The sequence below is a fragment of the Argiope bruennichi genome, chromosome X1, assembly GCF_947563725.1.
Source record: "Argiope bruennichi chromosome X1, qqArgBrue1.1, whole genome shotgun sequence".
NCBI lineage: Eukaryota > Metazoa > Arthropoda > Arachnida > Araneae > Araneidae > Argiope > Argiope bruennichi.
The window spans coordinates 26,195,997-26,212,490 of NC_079162.1; the positions used below are offsets into that span (position 1 = coordinate 26,195,997).

At 29.4% G+C, this 16,494-nt stretch overlaps 1 protein-coding gene across 3 annotated transcripts in view; it reads left to right on the forward strand.

Moving 5' to 3' along the window:
* LOC129958965 (glutamate-gated chloride channel-like) overlaps positions 1 to 16,494 on the forward strand; it is a 362,731-nt gene that overhangs the window by 224,590 nt on the left and 121,647 nt on the right. For all 3 annotated transcript variants that reach the window (XM_056071721.1, XM_056071723.1, XM_056071722.1), the window contains exon 5: positions 10,287 to 10,390. In XM_056071721.1, coding sequence (XP_055927696.1) covers positions 10,287 to 10,390 — 104 coding nt within the window. The remainder of the gene's footprint in view (positions 1 to 10,286; positions 10,391 to 16,494) is intronic.

Below are 16,494 nucleotides of genomic sequence, written 5' to 3' on the forward strand. Positions count from 1 at the left end.
AATTGTTAGAAGAGCTTGACTCACATTTTTATTTCACTTGAACGAAATAAAGAAATACCTCAAGCATCCACCTCATCCTCAACAATCAACTTACGATCAATTCACTCAGTCTTTGAATATTGTTGACTAAAAGCACAGCCAGACAGTAAAAACTATAACGTTCTTTCTCAGATTCATGTTCTGCAATTGTGCCATGTTGTGTCATGTCTTAATCCACTATACTAAATTGACTAAATTGCACACTTATATGCGTATGGCAAGCGCAATTATTTTTTTTTTCAAATTAATGAAATGTAAAGACACTGAATAAGAAATTGAAAACAATATAAAAAGAAAAAAATTGAAGATCATTGTAATGCAACATCTATAAAATGATAGCAAATATTTGCAACACATAGCAATGACTTTTGCGACTCTGATTTGATAGTTAATAACATCTGTGTGTTAATGGGATATTATTAATCTAACAAGGGTCTTCTTCTAATTTTGAAGCATTTCATTTAGACACAAATCGAAATTCACTAATAAATGTGCTTGATTTTGATTCTCTCGTATAAGTATCTGTAGTAATCAAACATTTTCGAGCTCTTAACTCTTGATTCGCTCTCTGAGTTGCAGCCATGAAAAAAATGTTAGATTCAAAATACTGCAATTATCTCCTCTCATTGAAGCCGAAACAAAAGAGGAAACCCAAATAGTTACCTGGATTTGCTTTAAACGAGCTCATTAGTTTTGTTTACACTTACAAGCTCGTGCAAGTGAATATTCACCTAATTTCAAATTACTGTTTGTTTTAATGAATAAAAAGAAATCAGAAGTGTTTCCTTACATGTGGAAAAGATTGTGTAACTCGCTTCATTTAATACGCGAACTTAAAAATGAGAGTTATTTGAAACGAAAACAACCCATATTTGTTTTTAAAAATGACAGCCCTTTTCCTCGAAGGAATAACTGCTGCTCAACACTCGAATCTGAAACCAACTTCTAAATAAACATCTTTCATTTCGTCTTTGTACCCTCAAGCTGTTTTCGAATAAATTAGTTTTTATTATGCTATTTTAATGACTCTCTTCAATCTCGCTTTCAATAAATATTATGTTTCTTTATTTCTACTGTTAGAATATAATTTCCGTCTTTATTGACTGCTATTTTATGTTTTATTTGATTCAATGAAAGAAAAGAAAATTAAAATTAATGGATTATCCATGTATAGCGTTTAAAATTATAACTTCTGAAAATTATCTCCAGAAAATTACACAACAACCTGACTGAAAACCAATAATCAGGATAATTATTTTTATTTAAAAAGTTTCATTCGTAAATTTTGTTTATAACAAAGAATTTGGTGGTTGATTTATTTAAATACTAAATCAATTAAATGCTTTTTTAAAAAAGATTTCCTGGTTTTAAACGTAAGATCGACTTTTTATAGTGGCATTTCATGTATTATTTTTTTTTCTTTAACAATATTTTAAATTTACTTCGTATCGTATTCGTACGATAAGTAAAACTACACACGAATATGTTTAATATATTATTTTAACATTTGAAACTTACTTAACAGTGTTCATTAGTTTTTGTTCTGGTCTAATTTTGGTAATTAGCCACCGTGGTAATGTAGAAGTTGAGAGAGAGAGAGAGAAAATTAGTAGTCCTGTGTTATTCTTGGTATCTGAATATGGTTCTGAATTGTGAGGCAAATCCAAGAACAGCCCTCATTTTGTTTTAAACATTGGGGTATTATCCCAATTTCCTTTCCAGACACGCCAAAATCCAGAATTTTCACTGAAATCAATTGGGATAAAAATATATATTCAAGGCTCATAATATCAAGACATTTTTCCTATTTTATTTAAAATTTATGTAATATCCCAGCTAATATATTGAAATTCAATAAATTATTCAAAAATTAAATGTTTCTCTTTCATTGTTAATTCACGAAATTAACTTTTTAAAAGTTTAAAGTAATTCCGTTCAAAAAATTCCGAAATTTTTCATCATAATAGTTAAGAAAAATTCATGAATTATTCTCCATTAGTTTACGATAAACTATTCACCCAAAGAGTTCTCCAACGCGTTCATTGTAATGCATGTTAAGTAGTGTCTTCAAGCCCACAATCTGCAATTCTTGCATCGTTTAGAGAAATCCATTTTATAATCATCTCTTCCCGGAAAATAAATTCCTAAGCAACCATTTCAGGAGTCATTAGATGATTAAATTCAGAACATTCTTTAAATCCCGATCCTTTGTTGGCATTCTCATTAGAGTAATGTTCGGTTGTTGTGTTGTGCGCTTTTTAATTTTATCCGCGAATGTAAAATTGAATTCTGTAAGCTTTAGTACACGAAAGTAAAATGCTCTTAACGAATAAGTGCTTCTGCCTATGCTGCAAATTGTGAAATCCCACTATAAAATGGAATGTTTCCGATTGTGATTGTTCATCAGTATAAGTGGAAACAATCGTAATCTTTTGCATTATCTATTTGAGTGATACGACACAAATATAATGACGTAAATTGGTGCTTCTCATCAATTCATATGAATCTCAGATTGTAACGTTTAAATCAATGCAAAAATTTCGATAAGCGTATGAAGAATACTGTAAACTGGCAAGAGAAAATATTTTTAAGATGTGCAGATTTATTTACAAAATTATTCCTTTGTACTTCTAATTTAAAAATATAATATAAAAATATTCTGAAATCCGCGCAACTATCATATAACTTTCTAAATGAATATGAAATCTATAAATTAGTAAGTCCAGATATTTTTGCCAAGGAGCGAGCAACTTTTAATTGATGCAAATATAATGCTATGCTGGCTAAGCGTTGCATTATATTAGCAAATGCTATGCTAATGCTAAGCAAGTCATTGGAAAAATGGAAATTCTATTTTCAAGTTATCTCTGACCAGAAATTATTTAAATCAGCAGCAGAAAAAAAAAATCCTTAAAAAGTTAAACAAGTATTAAAATCATATTTTAACTTAAAATATGTTTCTGAAGTAACTTCTTCATTTTATTTTATCATTTAAAGACCTCAATCTTAAAGTAATATAAGGCGAAACGTTGATATTTGAGTATATCATTTTCAATAACTAATTTTTCTCCTTGCTTGTAATATAATAATTAAAATAGTTAAACTAAACTGCTAAGTTTTCTTAGAATCAAAGTTTAAGATGGAGATTGTTCTCAGCATTTATTTGCAATTAAACAGAACAATTCAGTGCCGCATCACAGGGAATTTTCTGAAAAATTTTACAGCAATAATTTAACTATTTTATTTCTCGTATCCGTTTCCCTCAGTAACTGATAAGCCAGAAAAAATTAAGAATAAGCTTCTTTTAACGATTGCTATGCTTAAGATTGCTATTTCTCAATATTAAGTCTATGCCTAAGATTGCTATTTCGCACTATTAAGCATTAATGAGTTTTCAGATATTTTGTTGACGACCGTCTCTGTTACATAGGAGACTTCCTGTTTTACCGAATGCTGAATTTGTACATAATATTGTCGTAGATCAAAAACTTCCTGACGTTGCATCTAGGAGAAATTAAGAAGCAACCTCGAGCATAACGTTGGGTATGCTTGAAAATTGTGAAATCCATTGCACCCTCTCCCCCTCATAAACGAAACCTTCTATGAGAATTATAAAAAGAAGGATGCTAACGAAGCTAATTTAGTGTTATTATTGATTGATCAAACCCATTTCTACTAATACTTTTATCTATCAGATAAAAGCATATAATACTGATTTATCAAGAGAAATGTGAAATTTAACGATTACATATTCAGTTTTCTGGTGTCGGAACTCCAATAACAATTATATTTAATGAATTAAATCAATTTTTAGGCTGAAAAGAAAGAAAGACATATCTAATAGAAACACTGCAAAGCCGAAAATATCCACATATTACATCCTTCTACCACAGAAACAGCCACAAAAGAAACTTCCCGAGGCTGATACGGAAAGTTATCAATGGACATATCGAGTACATTTATTGTTACATTCACAAGAAAATATTTTAATTTTTTTTATCTTATTTTTCCGAGAATAGAAAACAATGCAGTTGTCGTATTATCCTTCGACGCAATTTCTTTCAGTTCCATCCACAGTTATTCAATTGATCACAAAAACATGAAATGCGGAAAGCAACAATATCACTCGAAAAGAAAATATAGGACAGAGCGACCTCCAATCGTTAATTCGATTTTAGCGAAAGTGGATGGACCAGATCTCTTATTGTAGCGCTGTCATTTTTATTCAAAGACAGTTCCATACGCAAGTCTGACAGCAAACTTGTTTTCGGCCTCTCTTCGGAAGTGGGGGAAAAAATGTGTCTCTTAGAAACGCAATACTTATGTCTTTGTCTTTCTGTCACTACCCGAGACAACCCAACCCAATTCGAAATATACGGCTCCTTCTTAACTCCATCCGGGTTATTTTAAGTAAAAAGGCGCCAAGAATGCACTTTTCCGTTGACAAGGGGATTACAGCTTCGACCTGTCGAAAAAATCTTGATCGCCCGTGCAATATGTAGACTTCGATGGGTAGGCCTGTATGATAGATTTCTATGAAGCAGATGTAACAATGTAATGTATACATTTCTGGTACAGTTGCAGAGATTGAAAAATGAGCCTTTTTGAAAAAAATTCGGATTTTATTCGTATGAGTTTCCAACTGCTTCGTTTAGGATTAGGTTTGGAGGCGGTTTATTTCGAGTAAAAAATTTTTTAATGTTTCGCTTTGGACTTACTAAATAAAACGTACCGTCATTTTTTTTAATTTGATAATATAAAAATAACCTTTGATTTGCATGCAATATATACGTCGATTAATTGATATGAGAAGTTTAAAGTACGCAAATATATAAGACATTATTTTTGTGTAAGGATTCACATTTTCAAAGAATGTATTTTAATATTTCCAAAGTATAACAAAGAAAGTAATTTTATTCTTCCTCAACTTTGGAATATTTACGTTTAAGAAGGATAAAATGACAAAAAAAAAAAAAAAAAAAAAAAAAAAGATTATTTTCCATTTGTGAGATCAAATAATCTTTGACTTGCCCATGAAATTCCTGTTTTGTAGTGGATAATAGTGTGTAGTGAATGAATTTCTTATGCATAAATCAGGCATTCTGTAGCTGGGTGGATGTGTTTAATCCAAGGAAAGATGCTTTCTTGTCTTTTTCTTATTTATTTTCGCACACACATATAACAACACACATTGACGATGATCACACATATATAAGAAAACACTTAATATATACATTTAAAAGTAGAAATCACCACTAACAAAGAGCGAACGAATAATTCTTTGTGCCGCTAACAAAAGAGCGAGCGGTGCCTGCTTGCACCAATTTAATAGTAGAAATTGCCGCTAACAAAGAGCGGACGAATAATTCCTTTTGCCGCTAACAAAAGAGCGTGCGGTGCCTGCTTGCACCAGTTTCACACCAACTGTCAGGCTGAAGTGTTCACAACAAAAAAGCTCTAGTGCGCTTCCCTCACATTCCATATATACAAATGGTCCAGAGCACACTGCGCCATCTATGTTCAGTATTTTAATTTTACTGTATGAATAAGTATGCAAAGAATAAACAATACAAATAAAATAATTAAATGAAAAACAAAAATTACAAATAATGAAATCACATAAACACATTCTATTAGTATTAATTTTTTATTAAGTTTCCTTTATAACATATTTTTTGCACAAATGAATAGAATAGTCTGCTAATGTAGCACCCATGTGTGTATTATGATTACAAAAAAATGTTCTGAAAGTTTCTAAAATATGTCAAGTGCTTAATATTTTTTAATTGAAGAGATATATCGATCTTATATAATCGGAACCAATCATTCTTATCCAATTTTGAATTCAATACTGGCTAATTTAAATTTTTCCAAACTAACTTATGAAAATGTATGCGTAGGAAATTTCACTTTCTTGGGGAATATATATTCTGTAATTCTTTCAATGGATTCCTATAGAACCAAAATGATTTATATGCACAGTGAATTTTTTAAGTAATACAATTCTCTTGTCAAGATTTGAAGTAAATAAAATGGACTGTTTTGTTATATCTCTAATGCAGTATATTTGGCCTCTTACTAAACTTTGTTTGCTCTTTAAACATTGAAACAGTTTCGAATCAATAGCCAAAGAAAATGTTTCGAAAGTGGTATTGTTGTATTGTATTTTAACTTACGCCTTTCTTTTTGAACCTCTGTTGAAAATATTTTTCTTCAGCTTCAATTGCAGTTATTTTTTCGTAGTTGTTTTTCAAATTGTTTTCTAAAGTTTATCTTGATAACTCAGGCTTTGTATTAGGTGTATGGTGCTCAAGAAGAAATGCCATCTTTGTATGAGATATATAAAAAAAAAAGTTCCTCTAAATTGTTCAATCGCAAAATGAGATAACTATAATAATAATCTTCAGATATGTTGAGAGACTTTCCTCGCGGATAATTTATTCCGTGTTGGAAATTTTAATAAACAAATCCCATAAGCTTAATCCTTAGATGATAAAAGCCTTACATCTCAAAATATTCTTTTAAAATAGCGATTTCGGAGATCTTCTTTTCGGAGTATTGAGACAGAAAAATATTTTAATCACATGAGACATGTCAAACTCTTTTCTTCTCTCAATAACCATAAAAGCATGGCAAAATAGTGAAACCGTCTGCAGGATTTTAAAAAACAACAGATTAGTTCCTTGAAAGAAATAGAAGCCAATCGTTTAATGGCTCAACTGGTCCAAAATCTATACCAGCTGAAAGGAATAAGTTTTTGTCCCATACTATAGCTAATATCATCCAAGAAGTCTGAAACTGTCGTCAAACAGCTTGAAGTACGACAAAGAGGATGAAAGCAGAAATCCCTTGCAAAATCCCTACCGTTTCTTAACTTTTTAAGCAGCTAAACCTATTTCTTAGAATTTCCTCTCTGAAAACTGTTGGGAAAAAAACACATTGCAAGAAATCAAATTCTTATGTGTAAAGAAAATCCAGCTTAGGCATTTCAGAAAATCAGAAACAGGAAAGAAAATATAGTTTAGTCAAAAAGAATATTAAACATTCTATTGCGTGATTCAGATTAATATTTTTAGTATTTAAATTTTTCTGACCTTATATTTGTATTTTAGCAAAAAAAAAAAAAAAAAAAAAAGCATTTTTTTTTTTTTTTAATTTAGAATGTTTCTTTGCAATTGATTATTTCTCGATTCTTCATTTCATTTGATTGCAAACTTAAGGTTCGAGCAACTTTTATTTTCAGTTACTTTTGGAAAGAAAGACAGACAGTTCAAAATTTAAATGGTGTCAGTAATGGTTCATGAAATTATTGAGATCAAATTCGAGAATTTGCAATGGTAAAGAAATATTTCATTTTACATTTATAAATTCAGATTTTCAGATGTAAGAATATTACGGAAATATATGAAAAAAAATTAATTTTCCCTTTCAATGTTCACAAATACATCGCAAAAAAAAATTTAGTTATAAAGCAGAGTATCATTAACTACATTTATAATCGATTCTTAATCACATTTATAAACGATTTGATAATCGATTCTTAACTTTTTTTCTCTTTTTTATTGTTGACTTAAACAGATGTCTCATGATAAAAGAATGAAATATACGATAAAGTTTTCATAGAAATAAAACTAAATTTACTAGCTTTTTATTTGGAATTTGTTGTGAGATATAAAGAAAAAAAAGGCGTTTGACTAGACGCAATTTTTTTGTTGTTTATTGAAAACTCCTATTATTAAGAACTGAGTATAATAAGGACTGATTAAAAATATCTAATTATGAAATTATGAGTAATAAACAGTTGTGATGTGATTAAAGATAGTGTGGATACAATATAAACCATTAATCGAGCATTTTTGCAGCTCGAATAAATTTATTTCTTTTATTTTCAAATATGCGAAAGGGCGGCGAGATGCAAAATAGATCTTATGATTATATAATGAGCAGAAAGACCTACTTATCACCATGATTATGAATCTTTCCTGGTTGCAGCTGCTGTATCTATAAATGATCAGAATTTCACGTGCTCTTGTGAACTAATCTATCCCTGCTATAATCACTTCACTAATCATCTTACAATCCTGTCTTAATTTGTCATCCCATGCACGATGGGCAGTTTAATTACTTGTAATATCTCCATATACACAGGTAATCGAGGGGAACTGCAAAACCTTTTGCCTAAAATACTTAGGAAAGAGGAGAATGTTCTTTTTTATTCCACCTTGGAATTTCATGTCTTAACAGTTTTTGAGTATTCTTCTAGCATATAATCTAAAGGATAAGAATATTTTGAAATCTATTATTAACAAAAAATTACAATCACTTGTCGATCAAACAATAACAACTAACATAATTTCACTGTCTTATTAAAATCAAAATAATCAAATAAAAAATTAGTTGTATTTTTCATCTCTCTGAAATTACAGCAAGATGTAAAACAAAAGTGTGCAATGAATAAATGGTGGACTGGAAAATAGTGATTGTTTCAAGTATCAGTCAAACTGAGAAAACAAATTGTTCCCTAAAAGATGCAACAACCTGTTTGAATCATAATCCAAGAACTGACTCCTTTCATTATGCAAAATTTCTAAAATTTCTAAAGTTTCAAGTTTCTCATTCACAAATAATTGATTATTCGCAAGTATTTGTCTATTAGACAAAAATAAATCTATTTTTACTTTAGTCTATAAAACTAAAGTGATCCGTTTAAAAAATAGAAAACTAAAATGTTTTCGTCTTTCTCTTTATAAAATACTCACTGTCCAAAAGAATCAAATGAATAAGATGAGGCAATTGCTTCAAGTATCGGTCGAATTGAGGCTTCCCCAGAAATATCAGGACTAATTTGAAGCATAATACAGAGCTGAATCGGCTCATTGTACAAACTCCTTGGAACATTCCCTCCTCTTTGAGTTGTCGCACCTCCCATGGGGCTATCATTGCCAGGGATTTAGTTGATTGTGTTTGTTCCTCCCTGGGCTGCCAGCTGATGGATCACCTGATCCCAAGCCGCTTTTTTTATTATTATATATTATCGTTTTCTTTACTTTCCTCGCCGCTCCTACATTTCCTTTCCTTAATGCCGAGATCAACAGCTTCTGTATTCAGCTGTCGCTGCCCTGGTTATAAATATCCGTTGCAAAAGATCGATTGAGGCTTGAAACCTGAAACAAATATAGGGGAGAAATGGTATAAATAAGACAAGATACAGAATTTCAGAAAAGGAGTATGAATTTTCATTTTAAGGCCTGTAGAATAAACGGTTTAAAGTAATTGGAGGTTATATAACTCCATTTGTAGAAGAAAGAATTATCTCTTATTTAGTGAAATCCATTTCATTTTAAATAAATGTTTTTGCTTTTAATGAATAATCTTTGGTTGATGAAAATCGTGGCACAAAAGAAATCTTGACAAAAATGCATGGAATTTCTTTCCCCCTTTTTAAAATAATCTTTTGACAGAATATTTCTTCTCTTTCGCCTGCCCATAATATTATGGTCCTTGTCCTAAATAACAGAGAGATGCCTCGCACACTTGGAAATTCAAAAGACATATTGCTCTATGAGGGTAAAGAAATGTAAATAATCGAAAGTTACAGCATTAATATTTCTTTTGCCGGCGTTCTGGCATAGGGGTAACGCCTCTTCCCCGTGATCTGGGCTTACCGGGTTCAGGCATGGTTGTTATTCTTCTGTGTTCTATCTGTGAGGTGTGTGAATATGCTCTCCCGTAAAAAGGGGGTTGTACAAACGAATGAGTGATGCGTGAGTAGCTAAGTCGTACTCTTGGCCTTAGTTGGCGCTACTGAAAAAACAAGAGACTCTCACTTGGATTTAATCACTGACAGATAACTGTCAGGGGACTTGTAAAGTTCCATAAGTCACAACAACATATTTCTTTTCCTTTCTTTCTTTTTCTTTTTCTTTTTTTTTTTTTTTTTTTTACCTCTGTTGATAAGAAAAGCGTCTTTTGTTAAAACACTTGTACCGCCCACAAAAAAAAATATTTGAGACATTTGTTATTATTTTATTTGTTATAAAATATAAAGACATTTGATATATTGAAGCGTTTTTAAGTGATTTCTGCATTTTGGATTACTTAATACTTTTATTTAATATCATATTTAAAATTAAAAATTCAGTAATTCGATCCACGAGCCAGGTTCATTCTCGTGTACGAAAGGGTTAATATTCATCTTAAGATTAGAAATTTTAAGCAACTCCTAATGTATTTTTCCTCTCTTATAGCGGAAAGGCAAACTTCAGACAAATAGAAAAGAAGATCCTGGACAATATTATTGGACCCGGAAAGTATGACAGCAGGATACGTCCTCATGGCATCAACAATACTGGTAAGTTCTAACAATACTTGTATGAATCTGGGGGGGGGGAACCATGAATGATTTTACTAATATTAATATAACAGAAAATATCATGAAATGAAAAAAATAGTTAAAAACTTCAAAGGGAAAAATATGGCATAAACATTTTTTTTTTAATTTAACTGAGAATACAAAATGCACAAGTATTTTAAAATAAGTTTTAGAAATTTTTTTCAGCATTGCCTCGTTTTTAAAAGTATTGCATCAAAACCGTAACCATAAAGCATGCAAAAGACATTTTTTTTCTTTCATCTGTATATTCATTTTGAAATCTACATAAGCATGACTTTTATGCATCTAAATCAGACATAAAAAAATTTAATTGCTTTAGAAGTATGCATGTGTTAAACAAGTGGAGAAAACCTCGCATTTTAAATAATGTTAACCAAAAATCTTAAATAATAAAACAATGCTAGCTTTTTGTTTTTATACTGAAATAATATTATGTCAGATTTCATTCATAAAGAATGCCGCATGAAAAATTCAACAAACTTTAATAGACAGCATTTTTTTTTCAAGGATAAAAAAAAAAATCTTAAATATTGAGTGTTTCCTTCTTTCATCCGGATAAATTAAGTACCCAAGAGTAACTGAAAATAAAAAAAACATGGAGCACTTGAAATGAAAAATTACGCGAACCTCTCAAAAACCTTTTAAATTTATCCCAGTAATTTAATTCCAGCACAATCTTATGCGATATTTGCCTTTGAATGCTAGAAAACCTAGTAATTTTCGTCTTTAAATACATACAGAAAATTGTTCGCATCCTCCATTTTTAACAAGAAATTTCATTACGAAAATAAATTATTCGCGCAATTAAAATCTATGCATATCTGCAAGTGCTTAATCCCACGTTCCGAGTTTGCATTCTCCCAGAAAAGAAAGATTAACATTAAAGATAATTAACTAGCCAGAATCGATTTTCTACTAAAACAAAGAGACAAAAATTAATCATCCTTAGAAAACGTATGTATAATATCTGTATTCTCAACAACATCCATCAGTCGAGTTAATTAAGAACCCTGAAAAATGCCCGGATAAGTAATTTTAGAAGGAGAATTACCATGTCCAATGATTGCTTCAAATTCAATGGGTTTCCTGCTGTGAATTCGATTGCATTGATATGATAGTGAAGTCCCTCAGAGTTTATGATTAAATTCTCTTCAGCCTCCCAGACTATTTAAGTATATATACATGTAAAGCTCTCTCGTTTATTTAGAGCCTTACTTTTTATCGCGGACAGCAACGTTTTTAACGTTAAATTTAGATAATAATAATATTAAGGAATAAATATTTTATCTACTTTTCTTTATTTTTCATTTTCAAGTTTGTAACTTTTTTTCTCATTTAATTATGTTTATTTTCAACAACCAGCTGTTTCAGTCATCCTAGCAATATTTATTCCAATCAAATTTTAATTTTCTAATTTTTTGAGCTGAAAGAATTAATTGCTAAGAAGTCAGGAAACTAATTGAAAAATACAAAATGCAGTATACAGAAAATGTATAAATCTTTCAAATTAAATTTCAATACATAAACAGAAAGAAAATATACTGAATTTTTTGCATCTAATGAAATTGATATTACGCACCTTTACATTTAATGTTATTTGTTTTTTAGAGTGACTTTAAAAAAATGTGATATTGAATGAAGATTATTTTTTAAATTTTCGCTTATTATATTCCGATTTGTATTACAACAATTGCACTTTCTTAAAAATATTAGAAAGAGCATAATTAATCTAATTATAACACAAAAGTGAATTTAACAAAATTTTTAAATAAGATTATTTAGAAATAGGAAAAAAAGATGGATTTAATTTCATTGCTAAGAAGTTAATCGATTTAAACTAATGAAAAATATTTTAAAAGATGCTATTCAAAAATAACTAAGTCAGTTAAAGTTATATATTTAAATTAATTAAATATTTGACGAAAGAGATAATTTTGAATTAAATTTAAAATTAAGAGCAAGAAAGTCAACGGCATGAAATTCCTCTCATCTAAGCGAATCTAAAAAGAGACTGAGTTAAACCGCTAGATAAAATACAATTAATTGTATTGTATATAAGATGCTTAGAAACCCATCAATCAATGGGGACAGCTCATATTCAAATATTTGTATTTATTGATTATAGAACCACTCTTTTATTATTATATATGTTTAATTCAAATAAACAAAGACATATAGGTATATATTATGGCAGCAGGTAATGGAATTTTGAAATGATTGCTATTAAATTATTAGATCCGTATTGTTATATAGTAACTCTTCATCAAGTATTCATTTAATGATTTGTTACACTTGTTGTGTACAAGATAAGGAAGAATATTTAAACATTATTATCATAGCTTACATGTTTATGTCAAAAATAAGAAAGGGGTATTTACTCACAAAAAATATCTTGAAAGCGATTGCATTTAGACTAAGTTAACACCAAAAACTTGCACACTTTTGTTGAGATGCACTATTTAACATATTCTAAATTAAAAAAAAAAAAAACAGTAAACTTCCCAAATATTTAGCCTGGACGATTAAGAGTAAATGGATCCTGCAAATAATAAGTATAATCAGACATTTCAGAAATGAAATAATTAGCTAAATATCAAAAATACACTATAATATTATTGTAATATCTTCATGATATTTATTCTATGGCATTCAGAATCTCAAGCAACGACGTAGTATATCGTACAATATCTTGAGCTGGTATAGTAATATGAAGAAGCAAGTAAACATATAACAAAATTGCCTAATTTTCACCAGGTTGCATGAGTTGTATTGAAGCGGAAATTTTATTAACGTACACGAATTTTAACTGAGGTGAATTTTCAAAAATTTGGTAAATTATGAATTTTTTTACTCCGTTTAAAATATTAAAAAATGATTGAAAAATTCGACTAAGGCTTATTTTTTTTAATTGTAATTCGTTATATAAATTCGAAAAAAAATGATACAATATTTTTTTTCGGAAACAAAAAAATACAAAAATCTGTTTACAACCTGCCTTCTTATCTCGTCATGAATTTTGTTATATAGTAGGAAAAAATTCAAATAATTTCCTAAAATTGCATGAGTAAAAATATTTGAACATTAACATTTTTAAGAAATATATTATGGAATCACTATAATAGTCCCTTTTCTTTATTTTAACAAACAAGAAAATTATTTTTTAAAAAAAAGCGTAATTTCTTGAGCTCATCTTATAATCGCATACTTATGAGAGCTTTAAAATCCCAAAACATTAAAAATACCCTATTTAAAAGCAAATAATGTTCATAACTTAGTCTTTAAAAAAACAGGGAAAATCTAGCGCATTTGGAATCTCAAATATCAATTTTATCCAGTAAAATAAAAATCCTATATATTTTCGTCAAAACGGAAGCTGAATTTAGATGTTCGTATACATTTCATGAAGAATTTTGATTCAGAAAGCAATGCCTTTTTAAAAAATGTTGTTTTCTGACATGCCTCGTATCCATGACAGAATTCCAAATAGAAACATAAAAGAATATGCGAATTCATGGAATCCATTTTCCAATTTGTTGCACCCACACTGTGCCTGTAAAAGCGTTTCTTTTACATTTGCAAGAAAAACGATTCCCTTCATTCGTTGGTTGGTTGTTATTTGAAAGCATATTTTGTTTCATGTTTCTAAATGAGGAAAAGACAGAATTCCTCTGGAAACATGGTTGTTACATAATTAATCTTCTTCTAATTGAAGAGGGAGGAGGGAATTGAGACATTTACTTCCATCTTACAGCTCATTTGTTTTTGCGAATATTTTTGCTTTTAGAAGCAATTTTTTTTTCTTTCTATGACTTTTATGTCTGTGTTTTTTTTCCTACGCCGACTTGCCCCAGGGTGATTCTGAAAAAGCACAGACAGAAGTCTTAAGAAATGATTGGCTCAACAGGATTTCTCGGATATGAAGCTGAAAGCTCAGATGACCTTAGTGGTCTCCTCAGAGCTCTATGATTGGCTTAGTTGCCATAGAGATTGCTCCTTCTGAGTTCTGAGCAGTCGGACGTTTTGGAATGCACACACATCTGCGAAAATAACAGAACTAGGCAAAGAATAATCCTTCTTTCGGAGGAAAAAGGAATAAAAAAGCCGACGTAGAAGAGAAAACGAAAATCGCGAGGAAAGTGCTTGCCAACACACACATACACACAGACAAAGAGTAATGTAATGGTCGTCTTTTCTACGCTATATTTTCTTAAGAAATTTCTTATTGCTTCTGAAAAGAGTTTCCTCAAAGCTTCTATTATAGTTCTACAAACTGGTCCTACTATTTTCAGAAAGAATTCATTCTATTTTTAAAGGTTTGAAGTTTCTGCCATTATAAATTACAGGGAAGAAGCTTCTTTAATATTTTGAATTTGTAAATTTTTCAAGGCTCTTTCTTGCTTAATTTAAGTTTAGAGATTTACAGTAGCTCATATGTTCATCCTAATATCTCATTAATTGTATGAAAGAAATAGAAAGTGTAAATATATAAAAAGATATAAGAACATAAAATTGCAAACAGACAGTACATTTTATGATTAAACATATCGTATACAAGAATTTTAAAGTTGAATGTGAAAACAGTAAATTATTTTTTAAAATAACAGTCAACAAAAATGTATAACGCTAAACACCATTTTACTGCGAAGTTCTTAATTAAACTATTTATTATATTCCGTTAAAAAAATAGCCAAAACATGTAAGGTGGTTTAGAGATAAATTTTGCATCCAACACATTTCTATCAAGAATCTAAAGCTCTTTTAACAAGAATAACTAAATTATTAAAGATAATAAATAATGTAAATAATTAAAAAGAATTTATTTTTAAGTTTTACTTATTACTTCGGAAATAAAAGACGTAATTCAAATGGGATCTGAAGTTGCAATCAAATTCACATAAGATAAAATAGATTTTAAAATTTTAAATGCTCATTTATTAACCAAAGACATGTAAAATATTAAAGCAGATGTAACTCGCAACCACTTTTAAAAACGTCCTAAGAAAAATTTTATCTAATAGTAATGAAAAATTATCTTTCTATCTATATTTCCTTGATGTTATTTATTCATTATTTAGGAATTAAAAAAAACTACTTAAATCAATTTAGACTTTTTATTATTCGTTTTGAATTCAAATCTCTTTACATGATCTAAAACCTAATTGTTTTTATCTAATCTTAACAAGAAAGATAACAGAATGGTAGGAAAACATGTTAAAGCCATTTTAAGTATTGCATTTTATACATAACAATCAATAAAACTTATTCACATTTAAAAAAACACTGTTGGAAAGGATCAAATTTGCAGTTTCTAAGTTAAATATGTGATTTGATTAACGTATTTTATCATTTCCAAAACTGGTACAATTAGAGAATATTGATATTCACCACATGTGGTGTAATGCCTACTATATTCAAATCATGGAAATATCTGAATTCTGTAATTTCCTACACCGATTCAACACGCCGATTGCTGATTAGATCCGCTAACAGACGCCGGTTGATCAATTCGGCGATATGGGCTCATCGCTGATTAAGGCATCTTGAATTGGTTGCTTAAAGGTAAGATAATATTCTTAAAATTCAGATTGAAGCTGAAGTGTTTCAAAGAAAAAAAAAACGTAAATACTATTAAGATTATGATTATTTTTATATTATAAATTCTGTTCAATACAATTAAGAGCTAATTAGAACAGAGCAAAATAAACCATATAAAAATTTTTCTAAATGAATATCTTTTCGTAGTCACCTTTTTTAAGTTTAAAAGTTTAAAAATGATGGTAAGATTCATTAAGGGATTGAAAATTGTGAATTATTCTCAACAGATTTTTTTTTAAATTATCTGTAAAAGTCTGTAAGCATAACGGACCTATCTCCTATAGTATGTCAAATTTTGATTTTGCATTCATTTATTCATATGTATTGAGGAAAAACCCTTTTAATGGAAAAGTTAGTTCCAATAATAATTAATTAAGGTTCTAATTATTTAAAAAACTATAATGTGTATGAGTTAATACATCACTGGAAAATATTTTTATTCGCATTAGAAATTAAGATGGAAGATC